Here is a 23,857-nt window from a genome sequence, read left to right as displayed (position 1 = left end):
CATGTGCTGCACAATTTCACTCACACTTGAATGCAGGTCTGAAGTGTTAGCAGCCCCGGCTATAGGTTCAGCACCGTCCCGCAAAAGGTTTAACGCGTCATGTACAATCTCTCGTAGTTGTAAAGATACGGAGAATAGCAGAAGCCGAGTTTTCCCGTTAGCAACATGATAAGGAATTGCCATCGTGGATTGACTGCCATGAGAAAGGCGTGTGATATTGGAAAGCTACCGGCGGCAACTGGAAAGTATTTGTACTTCATCCTGTGTGTACAGTTACATTTTGTCACCTAGGCTGCCTACTGTGATGCTGATGATTGTAACTGGAGGTCGGAGCATTATACTATCCGATCGAGGCCAAGCAGCGGTGACCGTACTGTATTCTGCCTTGTTTGTTTGAAGATGTTGACCATACAATCGGCCCGCTTCTCTGCTCCCTAGCTCTACCTTGCGTAAACGGGTGCGTCGCTCTCGACCTTACTACACCTTTGGTCTTTGCAATAGGACATGTTTTGTTGAGAACCTAGACTGTGAAGTTTGAATTAGACAACGCTCGAAGGGGCGTGTCCTCCCTAACTGCCGGTTGCCATCCGCATGGGTGTGTGCCTGTCTTGGCAGAACGTCGGGCGCCCCGGTTCAAAATTGGGCTCAAGTCTCTTATACGAAGGTAGGGCCGGGATGACAGACTGTCCGGGTGCAGTCTAACTGTCCCGAGCTGACGTATCATCTGAACTCATTGCCACAGGTCCTGGTCATGGAGCCTAGGAGCCGTATTAGCCAGCCTAGTGCCTTGTACAGCGGCTTACAGAGTTGCACCGATCCCGTAGAAATATCCCTTTTCCATGGTCTAAATGCCGAGCTGTGAATATAAATACCGTCTTCCATCGGTCAGGTGCCTACCAATCTTAATTCGATCCCATCTCCAACGAATCTCAAGCTTCCTACACTTACCGCACAACACAGCAAGCACCATGGAAAACTTTCTGTATTTCGATATCATGAACATCCTCTTTGCCACGGCTATATTAGCCTTTGGTTCGGTTATTATCCCGATCGTAAAGATCATCAGCTTTCACTGTGAGGGTGCTTTGAAGCGACTCAAGAGTCTGCCGCGTTTCTTTCTCCAGCAAGCGAGTCTCTGGTCGAATGTGGTTGACAAGACCTGTGAATATCCTAACACCTATCAAATCTATTCTACCCCGGAAAAAGAATCATGCGGGCACTTGCCTATCTTTGACAAGAAAGTGAGAAGATTTTGATTCCAGCTCAATGCCCACTCACTAACTTTCATAGCCCCTGAGTGATAACTTGATAACAATTTGCCATTACTTGAGAGGCTACGAAGGTACTGTGATAGCATACAAGATTTCCTCCAAGGATGAACTCTCTATTGTCTTTGAGGACATACGCGCCCAGGAGTTCAAAACTGGCAAGAAAGCAAGGTTCACTATTACGTGTTCCTGAAAGCTCAAACGGCAAAGGAACATAACGAAACATATTGGCTTAGTAGGCTTGCGAAGATGCGAAAAGGACTGAAGAGATCACCCTATAAATTTGTGTCAGAAGGGAAAGGTTGACGCGAAACCAGCTGAACGCTAGCTCTGCAGCGTTAGGGTGTTTCGAAGGCGTGGGGTAGTTAAATAGGTAGAAGAACAAATTTCGACGATATGGCCGTGTGGAAGAAATAGCAGCCGATGTGCACAATGTTTGGGTTTTGTATTGCCAATGGGTCTTCTAGGCAGTCATACATGCTCGTCGAAGATCAGCGGTAGTTCCATAACTTCTTGTCTGGGCTACAGACCAGCAGAATTGGTCATTTGCCCGGGTAACAATACTCGCAGTTATTGGGTTTGAGCCAATAAGCGGTCGGTAGTGACACTCTTGGATGGCAGAAGCAAACGCCCCTATACCAACATTTCAAGTAGTAAACAAGCGTCAACTACGCTACCTACTCTTCCGATCGATCATTTCTGCCGTTTGCTTCTCTGCCGTTGCAACTCCGTCAATCTAGCGATGTACGCAGCTGTTCCGTTGGTATCCATCGTCCATCCTTCGATGCAACTGCCTGACCCGCTTTTGCTGCAATAGTTTGGCATCTACCAGCCGCGATACGGAACTGCGACCGGTACGCATTGCGTAATAACTGCCTCAGCTGGTAGATTTGCCACGCCAACCCATCAGTGGCCTTACAGTCTTAGAAGTATTTGGCAAACCAAAGCCAGTAGAATGGCAAATCATGGAGGCACGCGCCACGGCAACCGAGGCCAACTTATGGCCCAGGCGCAGAACCTCGGGTGTCCTGTCATACCAGTTCAGGTACTGGGTGTAGATGTTCAGGAGTTCGCGGCGGGTTATGGACTTGCCGGGCGAGTGCAGCACGTACAAGGATTGTTGGACCAGCTCGCTCAGTTCTCAGAAACAGTTGTACACGGACCGCACATTGGACGGCTAATCGCAGGACGGCTGCAGAGGTGCACCTATAGTGTTATAATCTGTGTTCAAGTCTAAACAAACCAGATGACACAGCGAAGATACTTGTGCTTACCGTCGTTCGTGTACGGCGCCCATAGGGAGGCCTCGACGTCATCAAGGATGGCAGGCTTCGGAGGGAGATGTGAAAAGCAGGAAGACTGTGGCAGAGAGCTGGTGGCCAGCGACCATGCGTGGCTCAGGGCAAGGGCGCCCCAGAACGTGGCACCTTGCACAGCGATCTCATCCTCGTCGCCGTCATCACAGAGTCGGTGCAAGCCCATCTCGATGGCCATGCGCACACTTCGGCCAGCATAACACCAACTTTCCGAACCCCGTTCGCAGCTCACGTCGCGAAGGGACATGCTGCCCGAGGCTTGGATTGTCTTCAGGATGTGGTGGTTGTTTTCGCGGTGAGCCGCAGGGTCTCCTTGAAGAAATGGTCACCCGAGGTGCTCTGGTTGTTCACGTTGGCCCAGATGTTGGGCTGGTTCGAGAACCAGCAGCCGAGGACGAGCAGTGCGCTCACCAGGATTTGCGAGCAGTACCTGGGCCTGCCATGAGGAAATCCTTTACGAAGTATTCTTTGGAAAGGGACGAGTCAGCTCAGGGCTCAGGTTGAGATGGAGAGGGAGAGGGAGAGGGAGAGGGGAGAGGAGGGGAGAGGAGGGAAGAGGAGGGGAGGACACATACCTTGGCGCGCTTCTTGCGACATTCGGTACAGGCGTTAGGGGTCACGATCCCGAGGCCGCGGCGCCTCTTGCTGGCGGCGTCGTGGTTGGCAGACGAGCTGCCGGGGGCTGGATGCTTCTCAGAGGTGGCCGACGCGGGCTCGGAACTGGTGTGGCCAGCTTGGCCCTGGCCTTGGCCTTGCGATTCCTCCACCATATCTGCAATCTTTTTGGTTGAGACTGGCAGACCATTTATGAGGGCGTGCAGAGCTCAGGCTCTGCTTCATCGCCGGTCCGCCAGACTGACAATTCGAGGCGCCGACAGCACGTCGCGACCGGCCGTCGCGGCCGGCTCGGGGATTCGGCGTGGCAGATGCGGCAAGAGCAGAGACGTGGTAGGTCGCGGGAGCTATGTTGGAGCCTAATAGTTCGATGGGCAGAATGAGCGGTCATGCAAAACGGCGGTACATGCAGACAGGGCAGTCGGTGGCGGCGGCGGGTGCCCCGTGTGTGTGCGTGTGTGTGGTCAACGAGCGGCATGGTTGACGAGCAGCGGGATCGGTAGAAGGCGGGTGCGTCGCGAGACGTATCTTCGATCGCATTGTACCCGATGGTATCGTGTCGGGTCGTGTCGTGCCTGGTCTGGCGCTGGGCGAAGGCTCGATTGGCACCAAGACAGTGGCGTTGTGCACGTGCTGTGCCGTATTGTATTTGAGCTTGGATGCCGAATGGCCTGGAGCTGTTTTGGGTTGACAAAGTTCATTGGAGGAGCGAGCGACCACAAGGAACGCTGTCTGGATGTCGAGTTCCTGCCACGCGACAACCTGAAGTCAAAATGAGGCTGATTCAGGAAGCTCAAGCGGCGCTGGGTCAAGACGGATCGTTGGGACCGAACCATCCCATGGCTGCAATCAGCTGCGGACCGAACAATCCTTTGGCTGCCATCTGCGAGGCGTGTCCAGGACCAAGTGACTCCACGTGGCGGGATCAAGCCGTCCTTTGCCCCACCCGCCAAACTCCGGTTTCACGCGTCTGCGGCCTGATGACTGGAAGGAGCCTGATTCGTGCATTGCCTACAACGTGATACCAACTTCGAGGCGCCGAACACCTGTTGCAAGGAAAGAGATTTGTTTGAGTGTTGATACAGTTGATTGATGAAGCAAGAATGAATGCGTTAACAATGGAAAGTGTAGTCGTGCCGATAAAACAGGGCGAACAAAAGCAAAGAGGCCGCCGCACGTGACATGAGGTGGTGAGCAGCTGTGGCGTGCTATAACATGAGGCCATACCAGATCCTTTCTTACAGGGTGTGCCTGATAAAGAAGATCACCATCTTATTGCTCTAGTAGGGTCCTGAGCCGATCTTCTTGGCCTGTTCGGGAATCTTGATTCGCGTCACTGTTCGAATTGCAGCCTTGCGGCTGAGTCTTCGTCCTTACACCGCAGCAGCCTTGCAACCCGGCTATCCCTGCCTACATGCGCCTTCTTTTCCCCAATCCCTCTAGGTGGGTTAAGTTTGCAGTGAAAGCTGTGACTACCCCATAAGATTAGTCGTGATTTTCCAATGTGATCCCAAGCTCGACACAGCCCAGCTAGTGCGTACAGGTACTTGTACGGGGGTACTTCCAACAGATTTGCTGCACGTATCTCGACAGACCATGCCTGAATGCGCGTGTCGTTACAGCTCGGGGATCTAGCGATGCGTACCGGATTGTGCTGCCGACCAAGGACGGCCGTGCCTCACCAACGCCGGCATGTCTAGTTCAGTCGTCAGCTGAGTAGACAGTTGTGGTTCACAGCTGGGATTCGAATTATTCGGATATACCGTTACACTGAAATGGATCGAGTAGTGTCTACCGAGGCGAATCTGAAGATACAGAAATCCTTTGAGTGATGGGTGTCGAAAGTTGTCTCCACATCTGTCCACATCTGCCTGCATCTGTAGTCTTGCATGTAGAATAGGCCCTACGTTGCTACCAGTAGTCCTAGACAACTTGATGATGTATTTTGTTTATAAGAATAGCTGTCCGGAGGTTCCATCAAGTGTTTGTGCATGAGGAATAGCTGTGTGATTCATCAGCGACTAGGTCAGAAGTGATATTCTAGTATGCTTGGTCTTATGTCTGCTCAGGTGGCGATGGCTTCCATGATATGCCTTCCGCAGATCTAAAACATTTCTACTTATGAAAGAAATGTTTGAGACAGTACAGCGCTATTCTGAGTCGTCCATGCTAATGGTTTGTGGCCCGACCGACGCAAACCTAGCTCGACGGCGACTACACGTAACCATGCCAGTTGAATTGATCGATAATGAGAGGGGCCATGTCGTACGAAAACACCTTATTGCTTTAAAAAAAATCAATGAATTACAAACGTTGTGATACGCGATAATATGACATGCACCGTCTTTTGTGCCTATCCATAGCCTCAGAGAGCAAGCAGCTCAGGCCAGAATTCTCCGGACGCCCCGCTATGGCGAGCCCGGCACCCACCTCACTGGAGCTTTCCTGAACTCGGCAGCCTACATATACCCGGTCCTAGTAGGCACCTTCATGATGATTGGAAGATTCAGGCCAGTCTTTGCTTAGTGTCTGGCGTTTGACGTCGCCCTCGAGCACCTCGTCCGCCTGTCTCTTCTGTCCAGTCGGATATCTTGACGTGGGATCGTAAACCTCCACCAACGCCATAGCCTCGTCGTACGCGAGAAGAGAAGGATTGGGAGCTGGATGGTACGTTGGCGTTCTGTGTATTGAAGTCTCCGGGCTACTGATCTGGGTGGGTAAATAATCGAGTTCGTCAGATAACACACAGCCAGCTGCTAGTTGTCGTTCCAAGAGTGAGATGCGTTCTTTCAGACCCTGGGACTGTTCTTCCTGGAGCCTGTGAGCTGTGCGCATCTCTTCAGTCTGCTTTATAAGCTGCTCGACCTGGCTTCGCAGCCGGTCGTTGTCGTAACGCAGCCTATTGGCATAGACTTGCCACTGGTGCAAATGAAACGCTGACTCTTGGATGGCCGCTTGAAAAGTACTGAGTGGAATGGTCAGCGCCGAGAAGTCTCGAGCATCAGAATTATGAATGACAGTAGACATTGATAATTTGATCGGCTTGTATCGATATGAGTTTCACGTTCGCATGTATACTGCACTGGGAGCACTAATATATGTTGCCAATCCACACTGCTCCAGAATTGACCTGGTGATGAGCATAGCTTCCCAACTCCTCGCCCTGCTATTATTATGGCCTGAAAACGGATCATGTCTGTATTAAGGTCCTCTTGGTGTATCGTCATATTTGGACATGCTATAATGCCGCTGATAAAAGGCCATTTCCTACTCATAATTATTGTGACCTTAGCATTGTTATTCAGAAGACCGTATTTTGGCCATTCCCATATGTGTTCCGAGAATTGTATGTGCAGTTATTATGTATGGGACGGTTCTGTGCTTGGACACAAATTGTCTTCGATATTCATAACATGCTTCTCGACTACTGTGCCGCTGCTGGAACACTGTGTATGCCTTGACCGGACGTGATTATCCTCTCGAGTATTGAAATTTACTACGATATAACTTATACCACACGTACAATAAACATCTAACATTTCTTGTCATCGACTCATCATGAGTTCTGGAACAAGACAATCAATATCGTCGGAGACTCGATATGCCAGCGCAGCGTCACCGGGACGAAAGCACCCACGCAATCATCGGCGCAGACCGATCCGAATACCGTTCTTTAAGCCAACTCGACCACAACCTGACATGGAGACCGACTCGCTTCGCCCAGCTTCCGCACTATGCTCGGCCGATGCAAGCCGCCTTGCGGCAGCTGTGCAAGAGCTGGGTAAACTCAATAGATACGCAGATGAAAATGAGATCCAGATGCGACAGCTAGAAGACGAGTAAGGCTGCTCCTATGTACCTTCTTTGAAAATGACAGACAAGATTGACATTGAACCAGTATTCATTTACTGTGAGTGATGAGCGTCTTATCTGGCGCGAGCTGACTGATAGCGCGTAGGTCTCAGACAGTGATGCAAGGGCAAGTTGCGCAGACTTCTTTATCGGCCAATGTAGCTGCACATCGCCGAGTCTCATGCGCTCCACGTGCAGCATTGACACTCCTGTTCCCTCCCGTGGTCTTGCTCCCACGGGTATTGAAGTATGCAATGGTGATCTGTGGCCTCGATCAGGTGGCATCTCGGACTCTGGTATCGAAATGAGGAGGGTTATGAAGTGCTGATAGTCACCGCGGTTTGTCTGCTATATGAGGTCAGAATTCTCAAGAATCTATCCGAATGTGTCTAATTATGGTGTATTATAGGGCAGCCTTCGTCGTAACATAATGAATGCGGAAACCCACATCCGGGGTTTGCTAGCTCTCTTTGCCCACCGTGGACCTATGACTTGTGTGGCGGGCATTGCACATGACGTATTTGTGGAAGGCAGACTGTTTGGGGTAGGTAAATCTTCGCACATTGGAATCAAAATTTCTAAATCGTACTCATATAGCCCTGAGTAGGCATGGTTCTCTGTCATGCGGCGTTGTCCAACACTTCTTTCAGATCAAGGTTGGAGAAGTATACCTTGGTCATTGGAAATCGCTCGCAAGGACATGATGGACCATCTTCTCGATTGTATAGCTGACATCTCAACTCTCCTGGCATTGAGAGACGAGAGTTGCGCTAGGCGGGAGAACCCGACGTTGTCGACCGGTATTGCCACTACCTTGAGTGATATCAGCCAGAACCTTCGCATATGGAAAGATTCCTGGATGGGACCCAACCACAGCAATATATTTGAGATACAAGTACCTTATGGGTATGCTCCAGTTTTCGAATATGTCAACGGCAATACCGGTAATCTGGTCCGTCCAACCATTTTCATGTTTCATGATGCGATTACTTTTCAGGCGTCATGCCATTACTTCGCTGCACTCTTGATTACGTCGACGGTACAGCAAAGTATCTTTAGACAGAACAATGCAAATAAGGACTTGCCCTCGGATGAAATGCTTGACATCGCTCCTTCATTCTGCCGTTGCATGCATTATTTCATGTTCCACACATCGCTGAGCATAGCAGACAGAATCATCTTCCCTTTTCGAGCTGTTTACAACTGTTTGCCTGAAAACGGGCCTGAAAGGAAGTTCTTAGGCCATGTATACGTTCAAAAATTCCATCAAGGACCTAGATAAACATGTATCTAGATATGAGAAGAAAAGGAATACAAAAATGAAACGAAATTTCCTCTCCCCTCTGTTCGCGATCTGGGGAGGGCTTCAGCTCATGTTGAAAAATCGTCGAGGCACTCGGCTGGAAGACAAGGCAAGTTGTATCTGATGGTTTTCTGCCTGTGGCGCATCCGAAAGTGATATTATGCAACCTGACCACATCCGTACATCCGCGTCCAGCTCGTCTAGCGGCCACAAACCAACCCGGGATCTTTGTCGAGAATAGACATGCTCCAGCGTTCTCACCGAAGTCCAGCAATGAATATTTGAGGGCGACCGCCCACCGATTCCAATTCTGCGTGGTACACGAGTCTCGACCAGACTCTCCAGTGGAGTATACCGAGGTGTGTCAGCCTCGAAGCCATGTCCTCGATTCCGCCCTCCTCCTGCGCCTCTCGTAAAGAGTTATCCAGAATATCGCGCTCTGAGCTTCGTTCCCGGGGTCCGTCCCACGTGCGGCCGGGTCCATGAATACGACCACCGGTGGCCACCGAGAAGAGGTTAACACCAGTGAGAGACTTGAACTCCTTCACGCGTAGCTGCAACTCCGCTACCAACCGGCTGTGGAAGTGTTGCTCGACATCCTGGAACAGTGGCGAGTCAGGCTCATTGAGATGCTGGTCCAGCTCGTCTTCGAATTGTAGAAGAGCCTCCTGTGGTGCGTCTGTAAATCTAAAGATCTGCAGGGCTAAGGAGTCCTTCATTGCCTTCCACTTGTGACTGGGTCTGGGGGCGGAGGTGGACGTGTTGAGTAGAGCCACGAGAGAAATGTACAAATTCCGAGACTTCGTTCTGGCGTCCACTGGATTCGACGTAGGGGCAGGCGGAAGGATCAGCGATGATCGCGGAGAGGAATTGGCCGATCCAGCTGACCAGAAGACAAGACTTGCCGGCCTCGAACGGGTGTTGTTGAAGTTAAAATTGGACTCGTCGTCAGAACCCGCGGAAAGGAAACCGGACGCATCGGAGAGGGGAGTGGCGAGGAAAGGTGTCGGGATGGCTGAATTGTACTGCCTATACTCCTTCTCCATTTTTTCATGTACCCGCATGCAGATCTCAAGGTTAATGGCGTCCAACATGTCGGAGCGAAGGTTGAAGAGGCGCTCCTCATCGAGAAGGAATGTGTTCGGAAAGGGGTCCGGGTTGGAAGGAAGAACCAGCCTCGACAGAGCCTCGAAGAACACAGCCATTTCGCCAAAGGCAGACCTAGAAGCTTGGTTTGGCTGACATTCGTGGGAAGCTAGGTGATACCACTCTCGTGCTGAATACGGCTCCAGCTTCCCGCTTAGAATCTTCTTGTTGAAGAACTTCTGCTCAAAATGAATTGTGTCCTCAATCAAGATGGGGCGGAGGCACCTGATCTGATGGTTGGCCACGTCCAACTTCATCGCTTCCAGAACGCTCAGGAGGCTTCGCATGCCCTGAACCAACTCTTCCATATTGTTCGTTCGGTTGCCGTTTGTGACTTGGTTGTACATCTCATCCACCCACTCGTCTCGCAAGGGAGCACAATGCGATTTGAGAACACCAGACAACCATGAAGCAAGCTTCTCCAAATCCGCAACGCCACGGTTGAACTGCTGCATGATCAGATCCACATTCAATCCTTCGTCAAGATAGACACGGTCTCTAGCCGGAACAAGAGTCTGGATGATCTCCTTCACTGATCTAAGCAACAGTGGTAAGCACCACTCTTGGTTGTGGAACCGCTCCTGGAACTCGATTGGGTTGGTGATGAACTGTTGCAACTGATCACGTAGCGTCGTCCAAAATTGGTTTGCCTTGTCTTGCTTCCTCCTGCCCTTCTCGCCATCCATGTTAGGTCTGAAGTGCAACTCCGGGTCGAAGTTGATGTCGTGTCGCAACTTTGGGTTGTGGATAATCTTATTCACGTCCAGCTCGCCCAATGTCGACTTCGTAACGGGCGGATCCAAAGGCCTGGCCGCGTGTGTCTGTGATAGTGCCTTTTGAGACGGATTTCTCCGGGGTGCCTTTCGACTCTGCCTCCTTTTCGGCAATGGCCATGTTTCGGACGCATTCGAGCCTGTCGATGGGTTGCGAGATAGCCCGGAATTCTGTGCGTTTGGTGTCAATAGGTGACCACGGGGGGAATCGTTCTGCAGTAGGGTTGCCTGTTCCTCTGCTTCAGGCCCTGGAGTTTCTGTCTGAGTGCTCTGTTGCTGCATCTGATCGTCGCGTGTATTCGAGGTTGGTTCCGATAACCTTCTATCTCTGCCGTGGCTTTCGATGCCACCAGCCCCTTGATCGCTCATCTTTGGTGTTTTTTCCCTCAAACTTCTTGTCCTATGTCCAAGGTGTCGAATCTCGTAGGCCAATACTCAAAATAGCTTACGTCTGGTGCAACACTGCCAATGCCTCCCAAGTAAACACGGCCCCCCTGTGAATAGGCGGTCTGTGGATGCGGTGACCAAAAGGAGTGTGGCTTACTGCCGACGACGGATCAGTCCAAGGTTCTATATGACAGACAAGTTGCAAACAAGTACCAGCTCTCCAGTCAAGTTACATGGGGTTGGTCTCGTGAGTGGTCTGGAGACGGCAGCTTGCAGCGTGTACATACATGCAACCCGTTGTGATTCGAAGCAAAGTCGACGGGCCCCAAGTTTGTACTTCTGCAGGATGGGAAAAGAGCCGGGGCTGCTGGGGGCTTACACATACATGGGAATACGTCTTGTCAGTCAATCAGACTGTCTGCCTGTCTGGGTTGGGCAGGGACTAACTGGACTGCAGGTCAAACCTAGCCAACTGGCAGCTTGGTGGTACAGCAGCGTCGTGGATGTTTGCACGAATGCCTGGTTCGCTGGAGGAGCGTCTAGACAAGGAGGTGCCTGAGCCCAAAGGAGTGTGCGTACGAAAGCGAACAAAGGAAACCACCGCAGACGACCCAAGCAGCAGAGTATCGCAGACGAACACAGAAAAATAGTCCACTGCAGCTTATGTACGTATCAATTGGCGAAAGGAAGGAAGGAGAAGGAAGAGCGGATGCAGCCACGGGAATCGGTTCTCTAAAAGTAATCAAACCGCAGAGCCAGTTTAGAACAATAATACCCACGGCTGTTTAAGGGGGTGTGAGTGGACATGGTCTGGGTGGGAAATGACAAGATATGAAGCATTGAAGTCTCGATGCGCCCCTTTTGCGCCCACACCACCACCGGGGCACTTCGTGGTGTGCTATGGCCACAGCATTTGCAGCGCCAGGCACGCACGTCCTGTAGTTGCTGTATCCCTGGCTCGCCCGGGAGACGGGCCCTTCGGCGCCCCCTTCCGCACCCCCAGTGACCCATTTTGCTCTGTGCCTAGGTGCTGCCGATCGCCACAGTGCATGGGCCGCTGCTGCTTGGGAAAGGGATCCCCCAATCCCTAGTGGCGGCCCGTGGAGGGCAATTCCTGGGCTTGCGGGCGGCTACGAAGAGACTGCGGTGAATAGGAACACACCCGAGTCCAGAAAAGGGTAACACGGTACGACAGTCAGAATAGAGCCTTTGGTTTAGTTAGGGAGTAGCCTGCCCAAATTGTCGCCTGAGGGTGGAGCGGACTACAATAATAAGATTCGGGTATCTTCCTATTGGCAAAGTTCTCTTCACCCTAGCCGGGCGATATTTTTGGGGCGAGACGGCATGCAGGGGTTGCCAGCCGTCCCTACCTGCGATGGCTGGTTCCGGGAGACTCATGTATGAGCCGCAGCCAGTCGCCAGCCTGGGGCCACCTGATTGCCTGGGAAGGCAACGAATGCGCCTTAGAGCGACAACGCGGCTTTCACATGGACCGCGAGAGACTTTGCCACCCCCCGTTCCCGCATCACCAGGGCTTAGAAACCGACGAACGGCCCAGACAAGGGAGCCAGGACCTGGTCGGAGATGTCGCCTTCATACTTGCAGGATACGACGGCGACGCGGCGTGAGTCATCGAAACCCCCTGCACTACCCGATGATAGCGGCACAACTATCTGCTCGGCTGGCAACGTCGGTCCTGCCGTCCACTGACCACTGAAGTGTAGGATATGCACCTAGAAAATGGTATCGGGCAGAAGGGGGCGGATGCCATGATCCCAAATTGTTGGGGTAGTCCATGTACACACCTGGCTGCCAAAGAGGGCCATGTTGAGGCTGTAAGAACACTGCTAGCCCATGGCGCAGATTGGATGATGTTGGATATCTGTGGACTTGACGCCCTACAACGTGCGGTGTTTGGAGGTCATGATAATGTAGAGCCTCTCTTGCTATCGACTGGAGCTACTCTCCCCAGTGATATCTATGAACTTCACACGTTGATTCGGGTCGAAGTCGCACCAGCCAAAATCAAAATTAATGCTATCTGGACGCAGAGCCTTCCATATGTCAGGACTTCTTGATCAAGAATCCAATGATGATACAGCATAAGATCCAGATCAGCCACGTAGAGACCAGACTTGTCTTTGGCGGAAGTGTCGAGGTTCTTTAATGGCGTCAGAACGATAGGGATCCACTTAATAATTTATCAGTTACAGCGTGACTAGGTGTCTATGGTAGACGTACGTTGTTTATGTCAAATAACACTCCTCCGTCCACCCGAGTCTTGATCTGATTACAATAGAACATACTCAGCACTTTCCAGTACGTTATAATCGAGGATTCCTTCTTCATTCTTGAGTTGTCGCATCTCCAGACAAGGTAGGGTTTGAATGTAGGCGCATGACATTGTTTGAGTAGTTCATATGGGCTACGCTTGACGCTTTTCTTCGACTGGATAACCTTACAACCTGGATTCACAAAGTGGTCGGAATCTGCGGGGCTCCAATTGCCTGCGGGGCCTGATCTGGCGCAGGCACGGAAGGTTGTCTGCAGCTGATTACAGCCACTGGGGCACCATCGGTCCACTGATAGCTTGGGCCACAAGTCCTGCAGGCCGTAATTCGACTTCAATTCGTAGCAGAAATATACTAGCCTCATTTTAGGACGCGTTCTGTTCTGTTCATTCTGCTGAAGCACGCCGGTCCGGACGAATGTCTCCAACATGCCACACCATCTCGACCCACCTGCTACTCACCTCTCTCGCGGACGGGACTACACGGACGGCGGGGTTTCAAGTCACGCCTGGGTAAATATCGTTTGACAGGCACCGCTGTGGCGCCCCGTGCTGCGCGAGAGAGATGAGCAGAGGCTGGGCCGGATTAGTTTGGACATGTGGATGGCAGTGTCTCCTCGGCCTTCCTTCGCACGGGCTTCTCCGGAGTAGGTCGGCCAAAGAGTGGGTAACTGGTGAAATAGCCGTCTCCTCATGAGGAGGCATCCCCCAGTTGAAAGGCATCCCCCATTTGGGCGGCGTCATGAAGACTCTGCAATTATGGATAGCCTATGAGGATCGAAATTGAAAGTTCGACAAACAGCGTGTATGAAAGGTAAGTTTGTGAGAGCAGTTGATGGGCGTGGCTGTCTTTTATATCCCTCCAGCGTTCAACCCTGTTGCCCCAGCTTACGTACCTAGCTGTCTAGAGTCTACACACTCCGGAGGTCTCTCTATTTCCCCACCGTGAAGGCGTGTCAACGTCAAACTCAGTAAGCCCTCAACGGAGAAGACTAAGCCACATTCCCGGAGGCAGACAGCTGACTTCAACGCACACAGGTGGGTGTTCTTGTATCCCTCCGTACATCATTTCTAAATATCACATTTGCGCCTTTCCTCCTAGCGCGGTTCACATTTGAACAGCTAGAAACCGTGACAGGGGCATACATAATGCTAAGGATGTTCGGAAATGGCCTTGAGAATATCAAGCTTACCATCTATAGCAACATCGAGCACTTCCAAGTCATGGGATACTCGGAGATCCGAGGAGCGGTCAAGAGTCCATCGTCACTTTCGAATGCTATAACAATGGCTACCATGTAGCTTACAAGGCGTTGGACGAAGTCTGATCACAAGTTATCACGGACAGTTCCTTCAAGGTGTTGGTTACAGACGCCTTATAGGTTTCCAAGAAGACATGACGAGCAAGGGCTGCTAGAAGCCGTGCATGGGACTTGTCTGGCCTATTTTGTGTGCGCACTCGGTGGCAATAAATTCGTGTCGTGGCTACTCCCTTTGCCCGAAGATTCAACAATCATTCCAATGTTCTTTTCCAAACCTTCCATGGCTCGCTCCAACCTGCTTAATTGACGGTTCACACTACTGAGCTCACTACTGAGCCAACTCTTGAGAAGCAGGACTTCCGCGCCATCGTTTTGTGGCCTGCCAATAGCTATTAGTAAATACAGCAACAGCGCAAATTCTCTATGAACCCACTGTCTCTTCTTCAAATCTCTATAAATGCATGAAATGTTCTTGATCGTGCAGTTCCTGCACGGCTGTTGCTCGTCGCATTTTGTCTTAAGCTTTCTGCAGCTGTCGCAAGCCTGAAATGGCAAGATTAATACGTGTGATAAGCCCAAATCACTGATCATATTACCTGCGAGGCGTGGTGGCCTTTGCGCTTCCTGCTGGTGGTCGGTGTGGTTGAGGACATTTCATCTGTACAAAGCGAACTATAGCGAGTGGCAGGGCCACCGACCTTGGGTTTCAGTTGGACTACAGGCGTGAGCGAAGCTTGGAAAGGTGATTGTCGCTGAGTCCCAGAGCTCTTCTGCGCCTGAGGCGGCGAGACTTTCTCATGAGAGGTGTGAAGCTTTGGAAAAATGTTCTCGTATTGTGTTGAATAAGGAGGTTGCCTGGAGGGATACGGCTGAAGCTCCTCGCGAGTGTCTCCTCTGGAGCGAGGTTGGCGCATCTGTAATAGACAAACCTCGTCTCCAGGTTCCCTACTCGTTAACGAGTGTTCATGGGACAACGTCGCGAATTGTACTTGTATGGGTGGGAGAGGAGACTGGCTAGGCATGGGTGGAGCGGGTGGAGATAGGAATAAGTCTCGCTCATGCTGGCGGCATTCTCGAAGAGGACGTTCAGTCTGGCGCGCCGATGGAATCTGTTGCTTTAAACGATAGAGATGATCAGGAAACAATGTAGTTGATAACAAATGACCATCATGAGGTTGTAAGGGTTGAGGTCTAGGTAGGTTACGTCCTTGAAGTATGGGATGGGCTAGAGGACGTCCTACCTCTGATTGCGTGGTCTGCATCACAGCCTGGCGAATATCGCCTTGGAAAGCTATGAGAAGTGGTGCAAGCTTTCAGCTGATGGTCCAGTGGTATTTGACAGACAGCTAGATAGACCCGCGTACGAAGTACCACCTCTCTTATGTACCTTAGCTTTGGCCCGCTTATCCTGGATGCAACTCCGATTGGAGGGAGCTTGCTTTGCAAGCGCATTACTGATATGGGAAGCCTCAGGCCAACATATGTGATAGATTAGAAGAGCGTTCGAGCGAGTCAGCAGTCCCTCATCCAATGGACCTTGGCTCAATATCCCAAAATCCGGCATCCTGAAATACAGCGTATCGGGTAGCTGTGCCGCTCGAGTACAGCAATCTTTTATTATCAAACATTATAGTTGATATGCGTACATTTGTAGCCAAGAACTCTGCTGTCCCGAGGATATAGAGAATTTGTATCGTGGTCAAGTATCACCATCTACAAGCATGAGTGAATTGGGGATAGTGTGCAGCCAGAAGCTAACGTGCCAGGTCTGGCAGCCAAATGACACGAAACAGACCCTATTCATAAGCTGCATCTGGAATGGTAGAGATCTGCCATTGCTCCACCTTTCCAAGAAAAGTGCCATATCGATCTGGGCTATTAGTACTGTTGACCGGCCAAACCATGAACTCAAAGCCCTGCACTAGGACTCATGGGATGCCAGTTAGCAAGCCTCTACTACGGAGGTAGCCGCCCACCACTCGCGACCCCACTTGGTGTAAAGGCCACATGCCTGTAATTGCACTTAGTCAGGCGGCACAATTCCCCGAGCTGAAGAGCAGCTGGAGATTACGTTGTCAATCTCACCGTGGAGCCGATAGCTCGGCCTTGGAGAGGTCAGCTTGTCAGGGACAGGGGGAGTCAACTGATGCCCCCATCAAAAAGCGACTGATACCAACACAAATGAAGGGAAACCCTCTGCTCCAGAATTGGGGTTTCACAGTTCTAGGTACCGAAGTTCATGGGTGCAGCCAGAAGGAGTGGATGCCCACATACATTGATTTGTAGAGACGATACACAGTCTCTTCTACAGAGTCAAAACCCCAACGTCTTTCGAAGAATGGAGGGCAATAGCAAGATGTAATCTAATATTCTACTATCTCTTGGTGCTTGATACGTTATGCTATGTCAATCCGACTTTTCCTCTGATTTGTAGGAGAGGTGCGTCAAATTCTGGCCCGTAGGTCGTGGATAACCGTTCTCAACTTGTCAAGTTTAATTTCAGTGTTCAAGCGTTCTGTAAAGACGCAGGATGCTCTCATATTCTCACCACTCTGGGATAGTTCCAAGCTTGCCTGATAGACGTCGAAATCAGGTGGAAATCGGTCGTAGGGACGCTCGCTGGCATCTAGTTAGCTTAGTACTTCCATTCGACTAGGCCACTCACTGAGTCAAACAGGTGTAGCTTTGTTCGCAGTGATTCAAATTCTTCCAAGCCTTCTCCATTTGTCCTGCTTCGACGCAGGTCAAAGCGATGATGATTTATGCGACGGGCTTCTCCCAGCTAAAAGCTCGGTCCCATTTCAGCAATTTTTCTGCGTCTATGAGAAGATTACGACACTGTGATGTCTCTGTTGGAGTGCGCGCAGTCGCACTTAACCCTATCGCGATTATAACGATAGACAAAGCATAACGTGATAGTGAGTATGAGAGAGAGATAGACTGAGAGGTCATATCATCTTTTAACTGAGTAAACTCGGCAAGACTGATGAGTGCATGATACCCTAACAGCCTTTGAAAGTTGCAGAATGTCTCTTGCACGATGATTTCAAACGGTACTATTTCACACTCTACAACCCTTCCGATGCCCGTGCTTATTCTCCAATGTTGCAGGTCGTCCGGTCTGGAAGCTCTCTTCTTTTCCATCAATAATGTGATGGCTCACAGCGAGTTGGGCTTTGCGAAAGAGGTTATCACATGATGCCTTTGAAAACCCACTATCATCAGATACTTGAGTTGTGAAATGGTCGAGGTGGTTATCCAGGTGTTCGCTAGTAGAAAGATATCAGCCATTTTTCTCGACAAGACCTTGAGGAGAATTACTAGTATCTTTCTGGTGATCTAGACGTGTACTCGCAAGCCATCCAAGAGCAGCGATAGAGTTCCTCACAGTCGGATCCCAGTAGGTATTACCAGTGGGTCCTGCAGTCCGGACGGAACTTTGATTCCAACTGCATGCAGAGCAATAATCATCACCGTCAAGCGGGAAAAGTGAATAGTGGAACGACGTCTGAAACTCGAAATTCAAAACTCAAAGAAAGTGGTCGAGTCAAATATAAGGGTTTGTGGCATTCGCCATTGTTGCTGAAATCTCAACGCTATCCACACTCCTTTCGACTTTAATTGGTGTCACTAGGGGGGACCTGGCTGCTTGAGCGAGCTGGAGAGCAACCCGCTAATGATAAGGTTACAGTGTGATGTCACCTCCCTGTCCTGGATCATCTCTTCAGACTCTTACCTGACACAGGGATGGTCAGGCTGCCGGACCTCCACACTGGAAGTTCCGAAGAGCAGAGGGAAAGCTCTTGAATGACAGCCACTCAGTCGGGAGGCTGATCCGCCCCCTGATCCTTGCATGGTCTCGGAAGTAATTGTTTGGCAATCTGCTAAGGCATCACGACGAAGTATCTCGGCCATGCCGAGTTGAATGTGAGTCAGCAGTATACAGCTCCGATCAGCACTTCCTGGCCCAAGACAGCAGGGGTGGCTAATTAAATTGAACCAAGATGCCTTGATTGGGGGTTAGATATCCGCTGAAATGAGAGGCACCTAAGTTCTCGCATCATGGACTTTGCGTGCGCCAGGTGCTGTGAAAAGTAACCGCTTCACTGCGGCACGACCGGACTAAACTTTTGAGCCTTGATTATGTAATGATAGCTGTGCAGCATTACTTCATATTACTGCGATACATGCTTGGCTGGATCTTCCATATTTGAAAGTAGCATGTGATACCCGGCCAGAGTCGAGAGACCAGTCATCCATCCTGGGATATGAATGTTGATCACGATAATTTGTTTCGGATTCTCAAATAAGATCCAATCTCTTGCCTGTAAAGACGCAAGATTGGACGCGAAAGTATGTGGAGCGCTATGATCTGAATGACACCCCCTTTTACTTTCTTGACGGTCATTACCATGGATCCCTGGTGTGGTCGCCCCCCCACGCAAGGAGAGTGGACGCGCCGCCGCTGAGCGACATGAAAGAAGCAGCCACATGGGACTGGAATTGGAACACGGCCTGGAGAGAAGCACGCCTAGAAACACAGGGTCGGACCATTGGGTCTATGAACAATTGCGGCGGGTGGCGCAAGAACTCATCACAGTGCCTCGACATATTTCCTTTACTGTCCAACATCCGGCATCCGGTCCTATCCTTCATGTGTGACTAGCACGGGAGACCGGACGAGCCTAAGTTTTCAGCTTCAAAGTTCGGTAAGAACAGTAGAGGTCAGGTACAGGTACAGGGCTGCTGAGACTGGTGCGTAGCAGGAAAAGATGCTTACGTCTTACCGTTGTGGCCTAGTTCTAGGTTCTGGGCGCAATAAGTTTGTCGTGTCTGATTTTAGTTTTCAATAATTGATATTGACACAGTGACTGGAATAACCAAACGTCACTCTGGGGACATTTGTTGATCCAGTTCGCAGTCACCTTTGCTAGTACACCTGCTCATGGAGAGCACGAAAAGGTGGTGGGTCTCGTTGGCACCGCATCGGCCGCGAGATCCGCGGCAGCCAGGGACCATGACTCAATTCTACACAGCCACTTCTCGCTTTCGACGAGGGCGAAGACTTGACCGGTAGGCGAACCCATGATCAGCCTCGGCGGTTCCGCAGGCACGAACCTCACCGTTTCCCTTCTGCTAAGCCTCGCCTCCTGGGATCAGCTATGTTTGCCTCGTCCTACCGGTCAACGTCAGACTATTGTCGCAGGCTCCTGTTCACAGGCAAGACACAATGGGCGGTATCAACGATCTACTTCACCACAGAGACGTAGTAGACGTTAGTATCATGTTGACAGTGTGTAAAGTCAGCCAAACATGGTCTATGAGCCCGTAGGATGTATATGGGCGGGTCTGTCCCCTGGGTGCTCGGATTCAACCGCAGTCATTAGCACGTTTGCCTTGTTTGCAGTTGAGGGACTGGCGAACCACTTTGCGACCAAACACGGGTCTACTTACATTCCAAGGCATTGGGCATTTAAAGTCTCACCGGCCTCGATGTTGCCTCCACACAGGCTGGCTGCCAGACGTTCCTTCCAATTCTTCGCTTGCACATTGGAGGATATTCCCTTATCTGCCATTGAAAGCTTCTCACGGTAAGAGACAACCCACCGCTCGATTTCGGCGCCTCATTCACAGCCTTTCTGCACAGAACTTCCAAGATCTCTTGTAGCATCGAGGGCTGTGGCGATCTTGTTCCAAACACTTCAGATTCCATTGAGGCATGCACGCGCCGAACGTTCACACCTCGTGAAAACCAAAGGACTACGCGCAGTGATTAGTGCCTGTCGGGTATGGGATGTTGCGGACAGTCTACAAAAGTGATCAAGCCTGTTCCGGTACTTTTGTTTCTGTACTGAAAACCATCCCTAGTGACGCAAAGCCAGCCGCTCCGCTTTCCCAGCCCAAACCGAGAAGCGCTCGATAGGAATGCCTCTACAGCAACGATCGAGGCAGAAAAACCTCAATCTACGCTACTCTTGCCTAGGCTTCTTCGCCCAAAGACGCCGGACGAGAAACTATGGACTCCGGGGGATGGCTCGCTTCACAGGGTGCCAGGGCACGGCTGCTTCGCTGGCTACGGATACCTTGACGGCTCCCAGGAGGAAACTGACATAGCACTCATCAAGCAACCAAAAACCCGGCTGGTCACTAACGAACAATTGGTCGCCGAGGTGAAAGGTATTTATGCCGGGCTGGTCATGGTCGAGTCCAAGTGTATCGAAGTGATCAATGCCCAGAGCTCACAAATTGATGCCAAGCTCAATGACGAGCAGTGGCAAGCACTGATCGCCCTTCATAGGACTCTTCTTCATGAGTATCACGATTTCTTCTTGGCTTCGCAACACCCGTCTGCAAGCCCGGTGCTTCGACGTCTCGCTTCAAAATATGCGATGCCGGCGAGGATGTGGAGACACGGCATCTACTCCTTCTTAGAACTTCTTAGGAACCGCTTGCCAATGTCTCTCGAGCACATGTTGACATTCATTTACCTAGCATACTCCATGATGACGCTCCTGTATGAGACGGTACCAGCGTTTGAAGATATCTGGATCGAGTGTCTCGGAGACCTAGGCAGATACAGGATGGCGATCGAAGATTGCGATATTTGGGACCGCGAGGTGTGGACTTCAATCTCACGACACTGGTATTCGAAGGCCTCGGATAGGGCCCCTACCACCGGACGCCTGTATCACCACCTAGCAATCCTTGCTCGACCGAATCCTCTACAGCAGTTGTTCTATTACACAAAGTCATTATGTGTGCCAATCCCTTTTACATCAGCTCGGGAGTCAATTATGACTTTGTTGGAGCCCTTTTTAGACTCGAGCCACACACAGCCAATGCGTCAAATGCCAGTCGACCGCTCGTTTGTGAAGGCTCATGGGATTCTGTTCAGTGGAAGATGTAAAGACGACTTTCAACTTGCGGTGGAAGAATTCGTGGGCGACTTAGATAAGCATATTGGAAGGACAACTCGGCGATGGATGGAGTCCGGGTATGTGCTAGCCTGCCGCTTTAGCCACAAGCTTTCTGACCGTCTAGATATTATATCGCAATTTCGAATTGCTGCGCTCTTCTAAACTATGGCAAGGAGCATAATATCATCTACCAAAACATCTGCTCGCAGCGGGTAGAAGAAGCAACGGACATAGACGTGGTGGAGTCAAACCAATCACTGGGAGAGACATTCGAGCGAGCATTACACTTGTCCCAGGAAACCTACAAGATTGTCTTGCGCAGGTTTGCGGATCCTAACGTCTTACCGTTTTTCCACACTGTCCTGGTCTTCACATATCATCTGACCTTCTTCCCCAACGCCATGGCGACTATCGACAAGACGTTTCCCTGGAAATTGGTTTCTTTATCACTTAACTCGTTACTCTTACCATATCTACATTACGAGCGAATCCAGAGCGAGAGATTCCCATGGCCCGAGATGGACGTCCAAAGGCCATTGCCTGAGGATTTTGCGATGAAAGGACTCCTGTGGGTGGATAAATACTTCCCGATAGACTGGTTCTCCAATGAGAGGATTGATGATGAGAAATATTTCGAGGTGGCCTCCATGACTGAGGAGAGGAAGGAACGAATTCTATGGCTTGGCTGTCGGATTGCCGGGGTTGGAAGGTGTCTCACATATGATGAGTCCATCCACCAGTTTGGAGTTGTCCCTGAATTTGAGACAGAAATCGAGGTGTTGGAAAATAACGCGACAGATATGGATATGTTTGGTGTTTCGGAAGTCTAGCCTAGCCATCACAAGTCAAGTCGGGCAGATCAGTTTGAATCCCTCATAAGCGTGAAGGACTGTAGTGGCGGTTGGGAAGATCACCGCTGGGCATCGGCCATCGTTGCAATGCTTGACCACATGTAGTATGGGCTGGCACTAGTGTTCGAAGCCAAATTCGCTCTTCATCGCTTCCGTCCAGATTCCGTAGCGATTCGTTCTGATTTCTTTTACCTCCGTTGCCCGGTATGTGCTCGCAATCCTGCTAATCACAGTCACTATCAAGTAGCGTGTCTGGAAGTGCCCATGATCGGTTTAGCTTCCTTGAGTTGTACAATCCTAATAATACTACATTCCTGTCCCCTCACTCTTATTTTGTCTGGCTGGACATTTGCGGATACACTATCTGATGGTCGAATATGTTGAAAAGGCCCCCTGTCCTGATAATATATGACCCATTGGTTCCTGAATGCCCTTTTATTTGTCTGGAAAGCGGCTACGGGGTCAAGAAGCAGTCGTGGAGCCATAAGACCGTTTCGCGTCAATGTCATCGAGACCACATCAGGCCCCGAGAACGAAAGTCGAAAATCTACCACATTGGAGAAGCAGAGCCACATGGCAAACCGGGAGCTTTAGTACTATCGAAGCAGATTCACTTTTCGGGCTCAATAGTGAGTTCAACGATTGGTACAGCCTCAGCCTCGTGCCGAAAGGTCAAGTGTGTGCCTCCCATCCCATCCCATCCAGTAATCGAACATAACATGAACCTTGATGGATCACAATCTGCCTTTGAGGATATTTGGGCTTTGATGGGCGCTAAACATTTCACCTTAGAGTTCTGAACATTGCCTCGAGCAAGGGTCCGGCATAATTTCATATGTGTACGGTCAACGTAACACACAAGAGACAAGCTATCAGCATGTCGAAAATGATACGGGAAATGGATGGTCGATGTGGCTGGCGACAATCAAGACCCACTCCCATCCTGGAGGCCGCAGCCTACGATGGAATAAGGTATTTTGATGTTCTGCCCAACCTGGACATACCGTGCTATTGACTCGCTAACACCCTATCTCAGTGCACACCATGATTCAAGAGGCGTGAGTACCGGCTTTGGTAATAATTCGACCACTATGTGCAGTAGGGATTCGGCAAGACCCGAGCCAGAGAACAAGAGACTTTCTTGTCCGTTTCGCAGACGTAATCCGGCAAGATTTAATATTCGACAGTATCAAAATTGCGCCTCAAGTGGGTTTATTGATCTAGCAATCCTCAAGTATGTGGGAGCATCCTGAGCTCGAAACCCCGAAGAAAAGAAAAGAGAAAAGAGACAAGGGGGGTTCGCGTGGCTGATTCTAATGATCATGAATAGGCGCCATATAAGGGTCTACCATCGACGTCAACAACTCCCATTTAAGTGTTTACGGTGTGCTAAGGCCTTCGAAAACCAAAATGAGCTTGTCAAACACATGCGAGCACCACCAGACCAAATATGCAGCATCGTGGACTGTCAGTTCTCAGAAAATCCTGAGGACGGCATCACCGATGAGGCTGACATGTTACTCACCGAACGCAAGAGTGGCCTCAAGGTCGATTCCTGGGAAACCCTTTGGAAAGTCCTATTTCCCAATGACACGTACATCTCCTCACCTGGTACAAGGCAATCTCTTTCTAGTGCTGGGGTATTCATGCTAACTTCTGCCAGAGTTTGTCAACCCAATGGTCGTCGAAGTTTTCGAAGTAATCAACGCAGTTGAGGGGTTCCACCCTGAGCATATCCTGCAACTTGATACCAATGCCCATGCAGCTGCACCAGGCGAACAGCCGTATCACATATCGCAGTTACTGACTAGACTCGTCACCCACCTGAAGACTGAGCTAAAAGGTGTCTGTGACGGTTGCTGCGCAACGCCGAACTG

The 23,857-nt window shown here is 50.6% G+C and overlaps 4 protein-coding genes across 4 annotated transcripts; 1 reads left to right on the top strand and 3 right to left on the bottom strand.

The window, feature by feature from the left end:
* Window positions 1-2,145: 2,145 nt before the first annotated feature.
* On the bottom strand, window positions 2,146-3,354 carry JN550_013375 (uncharacterized protein; the record flags this gene model as incomplete). The annotated part of the gene is made up of 4 exons (XM_049311955.1): window positions 2,146-2,408; window positions 2,543-2,896; window positions 2,996-3,014; window positions 3,160-3,354. 4 exons carry the CDS (start codon window positions 3,352-3,354, stop codon window positions 2,146-2,148), a joined length of 831 nt encoding a protein of 276 aa, XP_049164658.1.
* A 2,320-nt stretch (window positions 3,355-5,674) lies between these two features.
* Window positions 5,675-6,226, bottom strand: JN550_013374 (uncharacterized protein; the record flags this gene model as incomplete). Its single annotated transcript, XM_049311954.1, has 1 exon — window positions 5,675-6,226. The coding sequence occupies one exon, from the start codon at window positions 6,224-6,226 to the stop codon at window positions 5,675-5,677; it is 552 nt and encodes a 183-aa protein (XP_049164657.1).
* Window positions 6,227-8,611: 2,385 nt separating this feature from the next.
* On the bottom strand, window positions 8,612-10,642 carry JN550_013373 (uncharacterized protein; the record flags this gene model as incomplete). The annotated part of the gene is made up of 1 exon (XM_049311953.1): window positions 8,612-10,642. The coding sequence occupies one exon, from the start codon at window positions 10,640-10,642 to the stop codon at window positions 8,612-8,614; it is 2,031 nt and encodes a 676-aa protein (XP_049164656.1).
* Window positions 10,643-19,525: 8,883 nt separating this feature from the next.
* JN550_013372 (uncharacterized protein) lies at window positions 19,526-21,959 on the top strand (the record flags this gene model as incomplete). Its single annotated transcript, XM_049311952.1, has 4 exons — window positions 19,526-19,803; window positions 19,860-19,981; window positions 20,081-21,206; window positions 21,254-21,959. 4 exons carry the CDS (start codon window positions 19,526-19,528, stop codon window positions 21,957-21,959), a joined length of 2,232 nt encoding a protein of 743 aa, XP_049164655.1.
* Between the last annotated feature and the right edge of the window lie 1,898 nt (window positions 21,960-23,857).

This window comes from Neoarthrinium moseri, assembly GCF_022829205.1.
Source record: "Neoarthrinium moseri strain CBS 164.80 chromosome Unknown scaffold113_Wmoseri_CBS_16480, whole genome shotgun sequence".
Taxonomy (NCBI): domain Eukaryota; kingdom Fungi; phylum Ascomycota; class Sordariomycetes; order Amphisphaeriales; family Apiosporaceae; genus Neoarthrinium; species Neoarthrinium moseri.
The sequence above is the reverse complement of the archived record's forward strand: the minus strand, read 5'-3'. Positions and strand labels throughout refer to the sequence as shown.